Source organism: Scyliorhinus canicula, chromosome 10 (genome assembly GCF_902713615.1).
Source record: "Scyliorhinus canicula chromosome 10, sScyCan1.1, whole genome shotgun sequence".
Taxonomy (NCBI): domain Eukaryota; kingdom Metazoa; phylum Chordata; class Chondrichthyes; order Carcharhiniformes; family Scyliorhinidae; genus Scyliorhinus; species Scyliorhinus canicula.
Window position 1 is genome coordinate 103,491,822 of NC_052155.1, and position 19,543 is coordinate 103,511,364.

General features: G+C 49.1%; 1 protein-coding gene across 1 annotated transcript in view; it reads right to left on the reverse strand.

The window, feature by feature from the left end:
* Positions 1-19,543, reverse strand: part of ttpa (tocopherol (alpha) transfer protein) — a 57,117-nt gene that overhangs the window by 10,339 nt on the left and 27,235 nt on the right. Inside the window, exon 3 of the mRNA XM_038809474.1 lies at positions 135-328. Within this exon, the coding sequence (XP_038665402.1) occupies positions 135-328 (194 nt within the window). The remainder of the gene's footprint in view (positions 1-134; positions 329-19,543) is intronic.

Sequence of the window (19,543 nt, forward strand, 5' to 3'; positions counted from 1 at the left end):
TGGTGTTGCAGGCGTAGGACAATTGACTCAGCCAGTAGGCAGTGGCAGCATTAGGTAAACAGCAGTGGAAATTGAGACTATTGTTGTTTAAGCAGATTTTGAATTCGAAGTTGAATGAAAAGTAAAAAACTTACTACCAGCACAGCAGAAATTCGTTTGGCAATTGTTGGACTGATATTCAAGACATGAGAAAATCGCCAACCACAAAGATCAAAGATAACCTTCACACCATTTAACTGGGTTTTCACCTCCTTCACAATTAGCTCTGATGTAATGAGACTGACGCGAAATACTTCATAGGCTGAAAAATGCTTTGGGTCCCAACGTCCTGGAAAACAAACACTAACATCAGTGATAAAATAGCAGTAAATTATCCTTATTCCAACCTCTCACTGGATAGTTATACTTACCAATAATAGCCCTGATGTTCTTACATGTCTCTCTGAACTGTTTGCACATTTCCCCATCTTTTTTCTTCATTTTTGTGATCTTAATGTCCACCAGGAATTATAATATTTCTCTTCCTTTTTCTTAACTCTACACATTCTGTTTTGGTGTGACCCCAGGATGTGTGTACATTCAAACACTCCCCCCTCTATTTTTTCTTTTTCTTCCCTGCATCCTTGAAGAGGGTGACACTGACTAGGCCAGCATTTATTGGTCATCACTAATTGCCTTCGAGAAGGTGAAGGTGAGCTATCTTCTTGAACCGCTGCAGTCCATGTAGTGTAGGTACATCCAATGTACTGTTAGGAAGGAAGTTCCAGGATTTTGACCCGCCAATGGTAAAGGAATAGTGACAAATGTCCAAGTCAGGATGGTGGATGACTTGGAGGGGAACTTCTAGGCTTTGCTTGTGCTCAATAAACTTGGATATTATTTGCTAATTTGGTGTCTGAATCGTTGCCTGCTGGTTATATCTCTGGTGTCTAAGGTAAAGCCAGGATATTCATGGACCCTGCAACGATATCATTCTGGCTCAGTAAAGAGTTCTAAACATTAAATGCTCGCTGCTTGAAACAGAAATGTCAATTAATGATAGAATTGCAAGTAGTTTGTGGAAACCAGTGATAGGCTGACACCTTCTGGTGCACAGTGGACATCTTTTTGAACTACAGGAAGCCAAGACCATCCAGAATCAGAGCCAAGTACTCCGATATATAGATGGAGAAATCCTTGAATTGAAAGAGCTTTTGAAAGAACAGGCCGAGCTAACTTTACAACAAAACTCCAATATGCAACTTCAGTCCCTTGATCTGAAGATAGAGCAAAAACTTGTTCAGTTGAAATCGGAGTTACACATGGCAAGAGGATCTTTCAGAGAGTATTCGAATGACCAAAAGATAGTGGCAGCCCTCTCAAAATATATGAGCTGGGAGGCAAAATATAAAGGCAAAGTGCAGTTGCTTCTGCAGTTACGAGTCGAGAACCTGTCCTGGATCTTTCCCCAAAACCAGAAATAGAACCCTGCTCATGAGCCAACTTGCACATTCTTTCCAGTTCCCCATACCCCTCCAGTCATATATTCCACCCTTCCCTCTGAGAAAACACAAGCTCCAATCTCAGTAGTATATCGAGATGCCCGTGAATTGATGTGAAATCACAGACTGTTACTCTTTCTTAAGCTGATGTGCTAACTTGTGTCAAGGAGCTAGGAACAGTTAAAGACACCTCTTGAAGTTTGATTGGCAGGATGTGATGAGTAACGTCCCGCTTTTGAAGCTGGGACCACAAATTTTTACAATTTACATCAATGCCTTAGTTTAGGGGAGTGAAGGCATGGGAGCTAAATTTGAAGACAATGCAGATAGATAGGAAAGTATGTTGTGAAGAAGACAAATGTGTTTGCAAATGGATACAGATAGGTTGAGTGGGCAAAAATCTGACAGATGGAATATCATGTGGGAAAATGTGAAGTTGTTCACTTTGACAGGAAGAATAAAAAAGCAGAGTATTATTTAAATGGAGAACAACTGCAGAATTCCAAGTTACAGAGGGATTGAGGTGTTCTTCTGCAAGAGTCACAAAATGTTAGAATGCATACATAACATTTAATCAAGAAGGTTAATGTAATGCTTTTGTTTATTATGAGAGGAATTGAATATAAAAGTCAGGATGTTATAGTTCAGTTATACAGGGCATTGGTGAGACCGCACCTCAAATACGGTGTACAGTTTTGGTCTCCTTATTTAAGGAATAATATAAATACATGGGAGGCAGTTCAGAGGAGGTTTACTAGACTGATACCTAGAATTAGTGAGTTATGAGGCAGTTTCTGTCCTTCACAGATTGAAATTGATGTTGAAAACCAAACTTTGCTTTATGTACCAATTCAAAATCATTGGTCATTTCTGCAGCCTGTTTACCAATTTTAACTCTCTGCTCTTCCATATGCGTCTCCTAACTGAGGGAAGTGAATCATTAAATTCCTCCAAAATAATTATTTCCTTAAGAGTGTCATACATTTGCTTTATTTGTAATGCTCTTATCCACTATCAAAATTATCATGTTAATTCTTTTGAATTCTGCATATGTTTGACCTGGTTCTTACCTTAGATTTTTAAACTTTTGTCTGTCGGCTTCTGGCACAAGTTCATATGCACTTAATATTGTTTTCCTCATCTCATCATAACCCCTAGATACCTCCTCTGATAGTAATACAAACACTTCAATCGCTCTACCGACCAACTTTGTGTGATCCAACACTATCCACATGGTCTTTGGCCAATTCAACAATTAGGCACTTTCTCAAATGAGATGAAATAGGCTTCCACATTTTTCTCATCAAATCTTGACAATGCTTGAATATATTTAAATATATTCCTTCTAAGCTTTTGTCCTTGAAATATTTCTTCTTCCTCCAGACCTTCTTCAGCTTCTGCCTTTAACTCCAACCTATGAAGTTGATGTTCTCCTTTCAATGTCAGTTTCCAAAGTTCAAATTCTCTCTCTTTCCAAATCCCTTTCTTCTTTTGCTAACTTTTACACTTCTACTTCAAGTTTCCTCCTTTCCATTTCCTTTTCAAAAGCCTTCTCATTTTCCTTTGCTTCTGCCATTGCAAATCTTTCCTTTATCTTTTTTCCTGCCATTGCCAGTCTCTTGTTTTCCTTCATTTCCAATTTATTCAGTTCTATTTCTTACTGTTTATTTATTTCCTGTATTTCTAATTGTTTAATTTTAATTGAATTCTAGTTAATTGTAATGATTCTACCTGTGTTTCCGGCAAATTTAAATATTGAGCTATGGCTTGTATTATCTCTGTCTTCCTCGCTCTTTTTGACAAGGATAATTGCAGCTTCTCCACCAAACCAAAACGTTTTCCTTTAATCTCCCTTTGCAAACCATCACAAGTAATCGTTTCCATCCCCAGGAAAACGTTTGCAACTGAAAGAGCCATCTCCAGTGACTCCCTATTTAAATTTCAAAACCTGAAAGAATGCAATCATTCCACACACACTCACTATCTTTAAGTTCAATAACACCAAACCAAACAAGGGATTATACTTAAGATCCCGGACAAGCCCCTAATTTTATTAGTATCCCAGTCTAGACCCCAACAATGGCTAGGATAGTGGCCCAAAACCCCAATATTTTAGTTTATTTATACAACTGTGTGGAAAGAACGATTCGCTCCAAGAGTGATTGTATGAAAGAATAGGGCTTTGGTATTTCTAAAACAAAACTTTATTATGAATACACTATTAAACTTTTTAACTTCACACCTGGAAAGAACAGCTTACAAATACCCCTTAACTCTACTACAAAATTTCCCATTAAACAACAAGGAAAGAAACATATAGCTCTCAATCTATCTTAAAATTAGCATGGCATAGAGTAGTAATGAAATGAAATGAAAAATGAAAATGAAAATCGCTTATTATCACAAGTAGGCTTCAATGAAGTTACTGTGAAAAGCCCCTAGTCGCCACATTCCGGTGCCTATTCGGGGAGGCTGGTATGGGAATTGAACCGTGCTGCTGGCCTGCCTTGGTCTGCTTTCAAAGCCAGCGATTTAGCCCAGTGTGCTAAACCAGCCCCTAGTACTTGCTTTCTGAAATAGTTTTGGCTCCTGTTAGAACCCCTTCAGTCCATAGAACAGCACAGAACAGGCCCTTATGGTTTAATGTTTTCAAAATATGGTTCACCTGGCGTGTTTCAGCTTTTTGCCAGTCCCCAGTCAAGACTGTTCTGCTCTACATGTTATCATTTTACTATGTATAACCCCCTATTCTACTTTGAGAGAATTGTGGACTCAGGGTCAGGTTGCTCAGAATTCAGCTCCTCTCTCTCTCCCAAAGCTGCCCCAAAACTCCCTCCCTCTCTGCATTTGTGGGCTCCACTCAGCAATGATCTCATCCCTCCAAGCTGCAAGAGCATATTTACTCTGCAGGGACTTCCCCAGTCAAACCACATTCCTCTACTCGAATGCACCTGCTGTTTCCTAGACATTCCCAGGGCTTTGCAAAACAAAATAGTTTTTAAAAACATGATCACTGCAGTCAAACATACCATGACCCAGGCTTTTAATGCTTATATTGTCCCAATACTTAGAAACCAATATTTGCACAATCCTCCCTTCGTCCCAAAACAGACATACAGAAGAAATAAAGACAATATACAATTATGCTGGCCTATATGGTGGGAGGAGCACCATCACAGTAATATTTGCATAGGTGGAAAACAAATTTGCAGTGGCTCACTGAATTGTAAATAACAGGGCTGTGTGATGAATGTAGAAATTGTTATTCTATATATATATATACAATGATAACCATTTAATTGTCTACCTATATCTGGCTAATTGACTTTTTTTACAGCGAAAAGGTTCCCTGGGGTTTATAAAATTTACATTGCAGAAGGAGGCCATTCGGCCCATCGGGTCTGCACCGGTTCTTGGAAAAAGCACCCTACCCAAGCCCACACCTCCACCCTATCCCCATAACCCAGTAACCCCACCCAACATTAAGGGCAATTTTGGACACTAAGGGCAATTTAGCATGGCCAATCCACATAACCTACACATCTTTGGACTGTGGGAGGAAACCGGAGCACCCAGAGGAAACCCACGTACACATAGGGAGAATGTGCAGACGCCGCACAGACAGTGACCCAAGCAGGAAATTGAACCTGGGACCCTGGAGCTGTGAAGCAATTGTGCAAACCACAATGCTACCGTGCAACTATTTAGATAATTGAGGGGTTGTATTTAGCCTGATTAAGATGGCCATAAAACAGTTAATGAGATAGAAATGATGTAATTTAAGGGAGGTGCCAGCAAGAAATTTAGCTTTTAGTCTGAAGGACTTACAACTTGTGTTGAAAAGGGCCTCTCAATTGCTGAAAGCAACTCTCTACAAAGAGTGCAGCAAGTATGCCAGTGCGTGCTAACTTTATTTACAAGTATCTTTTGACTTGTAATGGGCTTTGATTAATTGGAGATAGAGAAGGTAAAAGTTAAAATGTTCCCTTCTTTGTTAAGAATTGTTTAACTGGACTTCTGCTGACAGCATGTGAGAGCAAGTCGCATGAAATAAGTTGGCACAATAGCACAGTGGTTAGCACTGTTGCTCCACAACTCCAGGGCTCCAGGTTTCATTCCTGACTTGGGTCACTATCTGAGCAGTCTGCACGTTCTCCCCGTGTATGCGTGGGTTTCCTTCCAGTGCTCTGGTTTCCTCCCATAGTCCAAAGATGTGGAGGTTTGATGGATTGGTCGTGATAAATTGCCCTTAGTGTCCAAAAAGGTTAGTTGAATTGACTGGGTTGCGGGTGTGGGCTTGAGTAGGGTGCTCTTTCCAAGGGCCGGTGCAGACTCGATGGGCCGAATGGCCTCCTTCTGCACTGTTAATTTTATGATTCTTTGAAGCGTAGCTCCCGCAAGGATCTTTGATTTTTGCCCTTTTGCCCATTTGAGGGGGGGGAAATTTTGTGTCCAAACCTTATTGGCTGATCTAGGGAACATTTACTCGACGGAGTTATGTTAAAAGATTTGACGAGAAAGCCTGCTGGGAAGAAAACTCAGATTGGTAGTCCGATGAAGGAATCTGAAGGGGAGAAGATGGCGGAGGCGGCTGCACCCATTACAGTGGACTCGCTAGCTGTGGTGATGGCGCAGGAACTGGTCAAATTTGGAAAGCATATGGACAGGCAGTTTGAGCAACAAGGTAAAAATGAAGGAATCCTTTAAAGCCATTATAAGAGGCATTGGGCCTGGTCTGAGAGCAGCTGGGTAAGACATTGAAGGCTATGGAAGAGCAAGGCGAGACATTGAAGGGCATTGAGGAGGCCATGTCGCAGCACCCAGAGCATTTTTCCTTGTTGGGAGCGGACTTACTACTCATGGTGGAGAGTAACAAGGGCCTGAGCGCAAAAGTGGAAGATCTGGGCAACAGGTCGAGGTGATTTAATCTCAGGATGGTGGGGCTGCCAGAAGGAATGGAGGGCTTGAGGCCATTTGAGTACTTCTCAAATATGGTTTCTGGCTGGTGGGAGGGGAAGAGGTGTTCGCCCCTCCGAAGTTGCATACAGTCCATCGGGCATTCAGACAGAAGCCACAGCTGAATGAGTCACCGTGGGCGGTGATTATCCGCTTTCATAGTTTCCAGAGGAAGGAGTGGGTGCTGGAGTGGACAAAGAAGAGCTGAAACATTGACTGGGAAGGGCACATAGTGCGGATCTACCAGGACATGGGGACGGAGCTGGCAAAGCGGCATACGGCTTTCAATAAGGTGAAGGTGGTGTTCTGCAGCAAAGGAGTGCGGTTCGAGTGGTGTATCTAGTGCGGCTGAGAGTAACGATGGACTCGAAAGATGTGGGGCGGGATTCTCCTTTCTGAGGCTAAGTGTTGACGTTAATGCAGAATACGTGGACTTTTACGACAGAAAAACTGGCGCCACACCTGGACCGATTCTGCTACCGTTGTGGGCTAGCACCAGTGCTGCGTGGAACACAATCTATTCCAATGAAAAGCGGTGCGGGATTCGCCGGGTCTGTGATCAACACTCGGGAGGCGAACAAGCTGCAGCCGCACATACACATTACAATCCCCACACACACTCATCCCAGTCAACAAGATGGCACTGATTGTGCTGGAGTGTGCCCATACAGCTGATGGGTCGGCTGGGGCAAGAGGGCATTCAGGGTGGTGCCTCGGGGGGACACCTATATGGCCTGTGGTACTAAGTTCAAAGTGGGCTGTTAGAGGTTTGCGCAGCTGCATGGCTGCCCTGCCGGCTGCGGCAATGGTGTTCCATGCCCGCCCACCCGACTCCACAGCCCATCTCCTGGCCACCTCCCTCTTCTCCCCCCAGCCCCGGCAGAAGCCCACGGGGCCAGCGGCACAACTGTCAGCAAACTATGGCAATGTTGGACACCTTCTATACCCTCTCTCTTTCCCTCAAAGGCCGCCACGCCCGTTTCACAATTTTTAAAAGCACAAGTGAACCACACTGTCAGGAACACGGCCTATCGGGGGCGGGAAATTGAGGAAGGCCCAGAGAATACAGAATCGGGCCCGCTAATGATATGCAAACGGTGTCTACTGTACATGCGTTCCAGAACGCATTGACGTCGCTGTGGGAGTGCTGGGGCATTGACGTCGCTGTGGGAGTGCTGGGGCATTGACGTCGCTGTGGGAGTGCTGGGGCATTGACGCCGCTGTGGGAGTGCTGGGGCATTGACGTCGCTGTGGGAGTGCTGGGGCATTGACGCTGCTGTGGGAGTGCTGGGGCATTGACGTCGCTGTGGGAGTGCTGGGGCATTGACGCCGCTGTGGGAGTGCTGGGGCATTGACGCCGCTGTGGGAGTGCTGGGGCATTGACGCCGCTGTGGGAGTGCTGGGGCATTGACGCCGCTGTGGGAGTGCTGGGGCATTGACGTCGCTGTGGGAGTGCTGGGGCATTGACGTCGCTGTGGGAGTGCTGGGGCATTGACGTCGCTGTGGGAGTGCTGGGGCATTGACGCCGCTGTGGGAGTGCTGGGGCATTGACGCCGCTGTGGGAGTGCTGGGGCATTGACGTCGCTGTGGGAGTGCTGGGGCATTGACGCCGCTGTGGGAGTGCTGGGGCATTGACGCCGCTGTGGGAGTGCTGGGGCATTGACGTCGCTGTGGGAGTGCTGGGGCATTGACGTCGCTGTGGGAGTGCTGGGGCATTGACGTCGCTGTGGGAGTGCTGGGGCATTGACGTCGCTGTGGGAGTGCTGGGGCATTGACGTCGCTGTGGGAGTGCTGGGGCATTGACGTCGCTGTGGGAGTGCTGGGGCATTGACGCCGCTGTGGGAGTGCTGGGGCATTGACGCCGCTGTGGGAGTGCTGGGGCATTGACGCCGCTGTGGGAGTGCTGGGGCATTGACGCCGCTGTGGGAGTGCTGGGGCATTGACGTCGCTGTGGGAGTGCTGGGGCATTGACGTCGCTGTGGGAGTGCTGGGGCATTGACATCACTGTGGGAGTGCTGGGGCATTGACGCCGCTGTGGGAGTGCTGGGGCATTGACGCCGCTGTGGGAGTGCTGGGGCATTGACGTCGCTGTGGGAGTGCTGGGGCATTGACGCCGCTGTGGGAGTGCTGGGGCATTGACGCCGCTGTGGGAGTGCTGGGGCATTGACGTCGCTGTGGGAGTTCTGGGGCATTGACGTCGCTGTGGGAATGCTGGGGCATTGACGCCGCTGTGGGAGTGCTGGGGCATTGACGTCGCTGTGGGAGTGCTGGGGCATTGCAACTTGGCATCAAATCGGCACCTGCCTTGATTTCGGCGTCAGAACTGATTGTCCGCCCAATCGCCTTTCCACATTTTGGCGCCGCCTAATGAAGAATCCTCCCAATTTCTTTGTACGTTGGATCTGGAAGAGGCCTTCATTAGAGGGAAACCCTGGGTTTGAGGAGGGCTGATGGGAACTTGTTTGTGAGAGATGGGTTGGGCGGGTTGATGATGTTTTATTACAATGTATTAATGTTTCTTACTTTTTCTTGGATATTGGGGTTGTAAAAGGGGTGTTTAATAGGGTACTGCTAGGGGAAGAGGAGTAGGGTAGGCTAGGAGGAATTAGGCTAATGTCTTTGTTGGCTTTTTGGATGGGGCCCCTGGGTGGGGGTTACCTGGCCAGCAGGCAGGAGTAGCTGGTGAATGGAAGTGGAGTAGGGGGAGGGACTGCAACTCGTTAGGCCAGTTTTGTTGAGGCACAATGAGTCTAGTTTGTTTGTGAAGTGAACGTATTGCTGTAACCATTCACCATATATGTAACTGTACCACACTGTTGCCCATGAGGGCTCCACCTGTGGACCACTGTAAGCTGGTTTAGCACACTGGGCTAAATCGCTGGCTTTTAAAGCAGACCAAGGCAGGCCAGCAGCACGGTTCAATTCCCGTACCAGCCTCCCCGAACAGGCACCGGAATGTGGCGACTAGGGGCTTTTCACAGTAACTTAATTGAAGCCTACTCGTGACAATAAGCGATTTTCATTTCATTTTCATTTCATTATGGCATTAACGGTGATGTATCATGTTGGTACCCTTGTGGGCTCCGCCCCTAGCTCCGCCCCTTGAGGGGAGGTATAAAGAGCAGCTGCCCTGTAGGCGGCTCTCACTAGCAGAGCAGTCGCAGGTAGGCACAGTTCCAGTCGATTAAAACCATAGTTTACATCTACACTCTGTTTTGCGTGAATTGATGGTCGCGTCAATTTAATCGACTACAACACCACTATGGAATCTGCCCTCAAACCTGACCAACTGGAACCCGACCCACAGGCCGCGGAGGCCAAAGGGATTTTTTTGCACTGGCTCCGCTGTTTCGAGGCCTACCTCGCCACCTCCTCCTTGCCTTCCATCTCCGCCGATCAGAAGCTGAGCCTCTTCCACGCCCGGGTGAGCCATCGAATCTCTGTACAACTCGAGGAAGCCTCCACTTATGCAGACGCTTTTGCGATGCTGAAGCACCTATACATAAGACTGTGAATGAGGTTTAGGCGTGGCATCTCCTCACTACTCGCAGCCAACGCCCCGAGGAATCACTGGAGGAGTACCTACGCGATCTCAAAAGTCCTTGCACGAAGTTGTAACTACCAGGCCGTTACGGCCACTCAACATATGGACCTCGCAGTCCGAGACGCCTACGTGGCTGGAGTCAGGTCCAACTACGTGAGACAGCGCCTACTCGAGTAGGGTGCCTTGGACCTGAAAGAGACGGTAAAGCTAGCCTCCTCCCTAGATGTGGCGTTCCAAAGCCTCAACGCGTTCCCGTCTGATCACGCGACCCCCCCTCGTGGACCCCCGACCAAAGAGTACCCCAGGCCTGTGCTGCGCAGCTGCCCGCCCAACACGGGGGGCTACCCTGCTATTTCTGCGACCAGCATCAGCACCCCAGGCAGCGCTGCCCGAACCGGAATACGAACTGCAGCGGCTACGGAAAAAAGGACATTTTGCTAAGGTTTGCCTGGCCAGGTCCAAACCCTCAAAATCGCAGGCTCGACCCTCAGACTCACAGGCCCGCAGATCCCGCAGTGTAGCAGCTTGCCTGCCGGCACCACCCCCGGACACGTCATCAGCCTTGTGCTGTCCGTGGGGCAGCCATCTCCAAGCCCGCACAACATATGCGACTCATGGAGGCCGCCATCTTGGTCATCCTCGCTCACGCAGCCCGCCATGTGCGACTCGTGGGGGCCGTCATCTTAGACGCCATCGTCCTCGCCGCCCGACATGTGCGACCGACGGGGGCCGCCATCTTAGCTACCATCTGCAACGCTGCCCGACACGTGCGGCCGACGAGGGCAGCCATCTTGGGACCACCCCAGCACCTCCGACCACGTCGGCTACCCGCAACTCAGCGCGGTCACCCTGGACCAGTCACGACCCAAACACCTCCAGAGCTCCATGATAACCGTCCGGCTAAATGGACACAAAACACCTTGTCTGTTCAGCTCCGGGAGCATGGAGAGCTTTATTCATCCAGACATGGTAAGACGCTGCTCACTCCCAATCTTCCCGGCGCATCAAACCATCTCCCTCGTCTCGGTGCACTCGGTGCAGGTCTGAAGGTTGCACTACTATACAGGGTGCCGAGTACGCCAATTTTAAACTATATGTGCTCCCAGACCTCTGCGCTCCTCTCCTATTGGGACTGGACTTCCAGCGTAACCTCAAGAGCCTAACCCTGAAATTCGGCGGGCCCCTACCCCCACTCACCATATGTAGCCTTGCGACACTGAAAGTCGACCCTCCCCCGCTCTTCGCAAATCTCACCGCCGACTGTAAGCCAGTCACCACCAGAAGCAGGAGGTACATCATCCAGGACAGGTCTTTCATCAGGTCCTTGGTCCAGACTCTTACGGGAGGGGATCATCGAGGCCAGCATTAGCCTTTGGAGAGCTCAGGTGGTGGTATCAGGACTGGGGAAAAGAACCGGATGGTTGTAGATTACAGCCAAACCATAAACCGGTATACGCATCTTGATGCGTACCCCCTTCCCCGGATCACAGACATGGTTAACCAGATCGCACACTACCGGGTGTTCTCCACGGTAGATCTGAAGTCTGCGTACCACCAGCTTCCAATCCGCCCGGAAGATCGCCACTACATGGCCTTTGAGGCCTCTTCCACTTCCTCCGGGTCCCCTTTGATGTCACAAACGAGAACTCGGTCTTGCAAAGAACCATGGACCGAATGGTGGACCAGTACGGGTTGCGGGCCACATTTCCGTACTTGGACAACGTCACCTTCTGCGGCCATGATCAACAGGACCATGGTGCCAATCTCCAGAGATTTCTCCAAACCGCCCAAACCCTTAACCTCACTTACAAGAAGGAGAAATGCGTTTTCCGCACAACCAGACTAGCCTTCCTTGGCTACGTCATGGAAAACGGGGTTCTAGGACCCGATGCCGACCGTATACGCCCCCTCCTGCAACTCCCCCTTCCCCAAGGCCCTGAAAAGGTGCCTCGGGTTCTTTTCCTATTACGCCCAGTGGGTCCCCAACTATGTGGACAAAGCCCGGCCACTAATCAAGGCCACCACCTTCCCAGTGGCGGCCGAGGCCCGCCAGGCCTTCAGCTGCATCAAGGCGGACATCGCCAAAGCCGCAATGCGTGCGGTGGACGAGTCCATCCCCTTCCAGGTGGAGAGCGACGCGTCAGAGGTCGGCCTTGCCGCTACCCTCAATCAGGCAGGCAGGCCAGTAGCATTTTTTCCCGCACCTTCACCCCCTCTGAAATTCAACACTCCTCGGTCGAAAAAGGAGCCCAAGCCATCGTGGAAGCCGTGCGGCATTGGAGCACTACCTTGCTGGTAGGAGGTTTACCGTCGTCACCGACCAACGATCGGTAACCTTCATGCTCGATAATACGCAGCGGGGCAAAATCAAGAATGATAAGATCTTGAGGTGGAGGATCGAACTCTCCACCTATAATTACGATATAGTATATTGTCCTGTGTTATGTTTCTTAAAAGAATGCTAGAAGTCGTTCAGCAGTTGAAGGATGGTTTATTGTGCTCCACAATAAATGACTTTGTTAGCTTTTACTTACAGAATGGCACTTGTAAAGTTACTGCTTTTCTATGCTCTGCAACTAGGCCTAACCACTTCCGTCCTGTCCTGCTCCCCTGTCTCTCCAGCCAAAGTGAGAGAGGGCGGGCCTTCGGCGTCACTCTTATATGTCCCCGTGCTGCCCCCTGGTGGTACTTCCATTTCCCATCAGCCCCTTCTGTACACACTCAGGCGAAGATCACTACATCCTGGGAAGCTCAACAAGTCCCCAGATGCCCTGACCTGCGGCACGTGTGCCAACGCGCAAGATGACCGACTCCGGGCTATCCACGATGACCTCTGCCACCCGGGGGTCACCCAGCTTCCCCACTACATCAAGGCCCGCAACCTGCCCTACTCCACTGAGGAGGTCAGGGCCATGACCAGGGACTGCCTGATCTGCGCGGAGTGCAAGTCGCACTTCTATCGACCGGATAAGGCTCACCTGGTAAAGGCATCCCGGCCCTTTGAGCGCCTCAGTATTGATTTCAAAGGGTCCCTCCCCTCCACCAACCGCGACACATATTTCCTCATTGACGAATTCTCCCGTTTCCCCTGCCCTGACATGATGCTGCCACCAACATAAAAGCCCTACATAGTGTCTTCACCCTGTTTGGTTTCCCCACATATGTTCACAGTGACCGGGGCTCGTCGTTCATGAGCGGCGAACTGCGTCAGTACGTGCTCGGTAAGGGCATCGCCTCGAGCAGGACTACCAGTTATAACCCCTGGGGAGGTGGAGAGGGAGAACGCGATGGTCTGGAAGGCCGTCCTCCTGGCCCTACAGTCTAGGAATCTCCCAGTTTCCCACTGGCAGGAGGTCCTCCCGACGCACTCCACTCTATTAGGTCCCTCCTTGCACGGCCACAAACGAGACCCCTCATGACCGCCTGTTCGTTTTCCCCAAGAAATCCACCTCTGGGGCCTAGCTTCCGTCCTGGCTGAAGACACCGGGGCCCATCCTACTCCACAAACACGTCAGGAGCCATAGGTCCGACCCCATTGTCGAAAGGGTCCAGCTCCTACACACCAACCCCCAGCACGCATACATAGAATGCTCCGACGGTCGACAGGATACGGTTTCCCTCTGGGACCTGACACCCGCAGGTTCCACTACCACCGCCACCCCAACTTACCCCGCCCAACCTATGCTGACCAGCTCCCCCGCCCCTACATGTCACCCGCACCCCCTCGTGCCCCCCCCCCCATTCCCCTTCACCGACCCACAGGAACAAAGCTCCAGAAGACACACTCCCGGAGTCCGCGTCTGTACCCGCACCGGCAACTTCACTACCCATGCCCGCATGGATGAGTTCGACACCCAGGCCAGCTGCAATACCAGAGCTTTGGTGATCACAGCGCACGATCCGGGCGCCGGACAGGCTGAACTTGTGAACCCTTCACCCCCGCCGGACGTCATTTTTTTAACAGGGGATGAATGTGGTGAACGTATTGCATTAACCATTCACCATGTATGATAGAGTTATTGTCATGGGTAAGATTCTCCTCCTCGGGGTGATAAAGGCAGTGTATTCGGCAGTGGTTATTTCTGACCATTCTCCGCACTTGGTAGATCTGATGATAGAGGCGGGTCGAACACAGCGCACGGGATGGATGTTGGGTGTATGGCTTTTATCGGATATTGGGTTCTGCGGGAAGGTCTCTTGAATTCAATGGAATTTGTAGAGTTTCATGAGAATGGGACAGTCCCGCTCTCTACTCTGTGGGAGGCATTGAAGGCAGTGATTAAAGTTGAGATCATATCGTACAAGGCGTATGTGGATGGGGAGGCGTAGAATGAGCAACAGACATCAGTAGATGAGATCCTGGGAGTGGACCTTGGGTATGCGAGTGACCCAACTCCGGAAGTATTGGCATGTAGGAAAAAGCTGCAAATGCAGTTTGATCTGCTGTCTACAGACAAGGTGGTGCATCAAGGTTGGGCAGCACGGTAGCCTTGTGGATAGCACAATTGCTTAACAGCTCCAGGGTCCCAGGTTCGATTCCGGCTTGGGTCACTGTCTGTGCGGAGTCTGCACATCCTCCCCGTGTGTGCGTGGGTTTCCTCCGGGTGCTCTGGTTTCCTCCCACAGTCCAAAGATGTGCAGGTTAGGTGGATTGGCCATGATAAATTGCCCTTAGTGTCCAAAATTGCCCTTAGTGTTGGGTGGGGTTACTGGGTTATGGGGATAGGGTGGAGGTGTTGACCTTGGGTAGGGTGCTCTTTCCAAGAGCCGGTGCAGACTCGATGGGCCAAATGGCCTCCTTTTGCACTGTGAATTCTATGAGTATCTATGATATCTGTTGAGGCGGTTGAAAGGGGTGGTGTATAATGTGGGGAGAAGGCCAGTTGTCTCTTGGCCCGCCAGCTAAGACAGCAGGAGGATGCTAGGGACATCATTCAGGTTAGAGATTCGGAGAGTAGGCTGGTCTCTGCCCCAGACAAAGTGAATGGGGCATTTTGAGCCTTTTATGAGAGGCTTTATAGGTCGGAGTCACCAGGGGACAAGTGGGTAATGGGAGTTTTTAAGAGGGTCTGGAGTTTCTCCAAGGTCAGGGAGGAATTGCAAGAAAAGCTGGAGGCGCCACTGGGATTGGAGGAGGTCCGAACAGCCTTATGAAAGATGCAGAAAGGTAAGGAACCAGGGCTGGATGGGTTCCCGGTCAAATTTTACAGTAAGTTTGTGGATCAGCAGGATCCATTATTGATGGGGATGTATAATTATTCCCTGGAGTGGGGTCCTTCCACTGAGATGCTGGAGCAGGCATTCAGCTCTCTTCTCCTGAAAAAGGATAAGGACCCCACAGAGTGTGGGTCATATTGCTCGATTCCACTGCTCAATGTGGACCCAAAGCTTTTGGTCTAGATCCTGGAGTTGTAGTTAGAACCCTGTCTTCCGGAGGTGGTTGGGGAGGACCAGATGGGTTTTGAGAAGGGACGAAAGTTGTCATCCAACGTTAGGTAACTACACAATGTGGATCTCACCCCAGCGGCTGGGCCGGAACCGGAGAGAATTGTGTCGCTAGATGCAGAAAAGGTGTTCAATGGGTTGAGTGGAAGTATCTCTTCGCAGTCTTGGAAAAGTTTAGGTTGGGCCCTGGGTTTGTGTTGTGGGTGCTGTTGTACGCGGCTCGTTCTGTCAGCGTGCGCACTAACACCATGAATTTGTGGTCATTTAGGCTACATAGGGGAAGGAGGCAGGGGTGTCCTATGTTTCCCCTCTTGTTAGTGCTGTCAATTGAGCCACTAGTGATTGCCCTGAGGGCCTCAAATAAGTGGAGAGGAATTATTATTGGGGGGGGGGCCCACATTCCGACACCTGTTCGGGTACACGGAGGGAGAATTCAGAATGTCCAATTCACCTAACAAGCACGCTTTTCGGGTCTTGTAGGAGGAAACTGGAGCACCCGGAGGAAACCCAGGCAGACACGGGGAGAACATGCAGACCACACACACAGTGATCCAAGCAGGGAAGCGAACCCTGGTCCCTGGCGCTGTGAAGCAAGAGTATTAACCATTGTGCGACCGTGTCCCCCTTGTACGCAGATGATCTTCTGCTATACGTGAGGGATCCGGGACCAGTGATGAGGGATGTAAAGAATACATTGAAGAGCTTTGGTTCCTTCTCTGGATACAAGTTAAATTTAGGGAAGAGTGAGTACTTTGTGGTCGGCATCTCGAGGTGGGGGAATGTGGTTGGGGGGGGGGGGGGGTGTGGGAAGGGGTAGGAGGGGGCTACATTTCTGCTGGAGAGGGACTAGTTTTTTGTATTTGGGGCTCCAGGTGGTGTGGGATTGGACAGGGCTACGTAAATTGTATTTTACCAGCCTAGCAGGTAGGGTTAAGGCTGTACTGCAAAAGTGGGACAGCCTCCCATTGTCCTTGGAGGGCCGGGTTCAATCCATCAAGGTGAACATCTTAACTGGGTTCTTGTTCTTATTTCAGTGTCTTCCGGTACTTTTACCCAAGTCATTTTTTCAGGGGATTGAGCGACTTATATCGGGTTTCATATGGGGCGGGGAAAACCCCAAGGATTTGGAGCGGGGTCCTACAGAAGGAGAGACAGCCAGGGGGACTTGCACTGCCAAATTTGATGTTTTACTACTGGGCTGCCAAAGTGGAGAAGGTTTTGGATTGTATGGAGACCTGGGGTGTACCTGGGTGTGGATGGAGGCTGGGTCCTGCTGGGTGTCCAGTTTGGGGTCGCTGGTGTGGGGTTTCTGCCTTTTGCTCCGACAACGTACTCTTCAAACCGGGTGGTTTTCTCTACTTTAAAATATGAGGCAACTCCGTCAGCACTTCAAGCTGGGGTCAGTGTTAAGATGGGCCCCTGTTTGTATGAACTACTTGTTCAAACTGCCACAAATTGGATGCCACATTTGGTGAGTGGAAGGGGTAGGGGCTGGCGAGAGTGAGTGATCTATTTCTGGAGGGGTGACGTGACAGCCTGGAGGAGCTAGAAGAGGAAGTCGGGCTCTTGAGTTCAGACGTGTTTAGGTATCTCCAGGTTTGAAATTTTGCTCGACACCTTCAACCTTAGTGGATATGATGTTTTCCTGTTTGGGGTGCGAAGAGGGTAGCTCGTCTGACAGATATGGATGGATTTTGGGGGAATAGTTGGTCTCGGTGGTGAGGGTGAACGCCAAATGGGAGGTGGTGTTGGGACCCATGGTGGACGAGGAGTTGTGGAATGAGTTCCTCCACAGGGTGAACGGCAAGTCATCCTGTGCAAGGCTGAGTCTGATCCAGCTCAAGGTAGTGTTTAGGGTGCACCTCACCAAGGTCAGAATGAGCTGTGTTTTTGAGGGGGTTGAGGATAGGTGCGAGTGCTGTTCGAGAGGGCCTACCAACCACAGGCATGTTTTGGTCTGTCCAAGTTGGTGGGTTTCTGGGTCGCTTATTCAGCACCATATCAGCAATCCTGAATATTGAACTGAGCCCTGTCCTTCAGTTGCTGTATTCGGGATATCAGACCTGCCGGAGATGTGGACAGGTGCCTTGGCATTCACCTTGTTGGTTGCTCAGAGGCGAATCTTTCTGAGTTGGACACTGGTTACGCCACCAGCGCCTTGGTGTTGCTGGGTGATGTAATGGAGACTTTGCACCTCAGGAAGGTCAAATATACCATGAGTGGGTCAATTGCAAGGTTCTACCACAGCTGGCAGCTGTCCCCATATTGTACTTTCAGGAAATGGTCACTGTTAGAGTGGTGAGGGGCGGGGGGGGGGGGGGGGGGGGGGGAAAGAGAGAAGAGGGGTGAGGGGCGGGGGGGAGAAGGGTTGTGGTTTTACTCAATTACTGATCTTATTATTTGGTTTACTGTTATTGTTTGTAATTCTTGTACTTTTTGTATTTTGTGGGTATAAAATTATAAAAGTTTAATAAAAATATTTTCAAAAAAAAGAATTGTTTAACTGTTAATTGTAAGCTATTTTCTGTCATATTAATGTAGTTGGCCCTGTGTTAAGAATAAAGTTTGTTTTAATATAAAAGATCCCTGTTTGTCAGTGGAATTAGTCCTGGGTGTGAAGTATTCTTTCCTCACCGTTTACAAATTGCAAAATTGTTGGGATTTTCCGTCCAGTTTCTAACATACAAAGAACAAAGAAAAGTACAGCACAGGAACAGGCCCTTCGGCCCTCCAAGCCTGCCCACCCATGCTGCCCATCTAAACTAAAATCTTCTATACCTCCAGGGTCCGTAACCCTCTATTCCCATCCTATTCATGTATTTGTCAAGATGCCCCTTAAATGTCACTATCATCCCTGCTTCCACCACCTCCTCCAGCATCGGGTTCCAGGCACCCACTACCCTCTGTGTAAAGAACTCGCCATGTACATCTCCTCTAAACCTTGCCCCTCGCACCTTAAACCTATGCCCCCTAGTAATTGACCCCTCTACCCTGGGAAAAAGTCTTTGACTATCCACTCTGTCAATGCCCCTCATAATTTTGTAGACCTCTATCAGGTCGCCCCTCAACCTCCTTCATTCCAGTGAGAACAAACCAAGTTTATTTAACCTCCCCTCATAGGTAATGCCCTCCATACCAGGCAACATCCTGGTAAATCTTTTTTTCACCCACTCTAAAGCCTCCACATCCTGCTGGTAGTGTGGCAACCAGAATTGAACACTATACTCCAAGTGTTGCCTAACTAAGGTTCTGTACAGCTACAACATGGCTTACCAATTTTTATACTCAATGTCCCGGCCAATGAAGGCAAGCATGCCGTATGCCTTCTTGGCTACCTTCTCCACCTATGTTGCCCCTTTCAGTGACCTGTGGACCAATACACCTAGATCTCTCTGACTCTCAATACTCTTCAGGGTTCTACCATTCGGGTCTGGTCCGGTACCATATCAGAAGCCTGTACAACACCCTGACATTCTCTCATTAATGGAACACGGTGATATAGTCGCCACTGGTTGGTCCAAAAGTATCACACCTCTTGATCCCAAAACAGGAAAATTTCTGTCTTATAATGGGTCACTCGAGTTTGTGCCAAAAGGGAATGAAGAGACCTTAATGTGAAAACCATCAAACCTGAGTTAAACCATCTACTGTTAATATATCAGGTATAGTTAATGAAAGACATTAGTCTCCTAAGTGTCAGCCAGGCCCCAGCAATGGTCTAGCCATAATTCACACGCATGAGGCATTATACCACAATGTATAGCATAAAATATTGCCAATAATTGATCAATGCAACTTATATGGGATGACCAACCTGGTGGAAACACATGACCGCAGCCTTGCAGAAAGGAATAGAACAAGGAGAATTGGAGGAAAATCAGAACCATTACACAACCTGTACTAACATCAGCAGTTAAACATCACTGTTAAGGATAACATGAAGGAAGATCCACAGTTGATTTGCACATGCTATTCCCCTACTGCCTGGCAAGTGACAAAGTTGATGCAAGACATTAATTCCTCCAACCAACATTTTTGTACCTGCTACAACAGCGGGATGCAAAGGTTGAAGAAGGTATACTGGTTGTTGGAGTTAAAGAAATTGGTGGCACTTTAG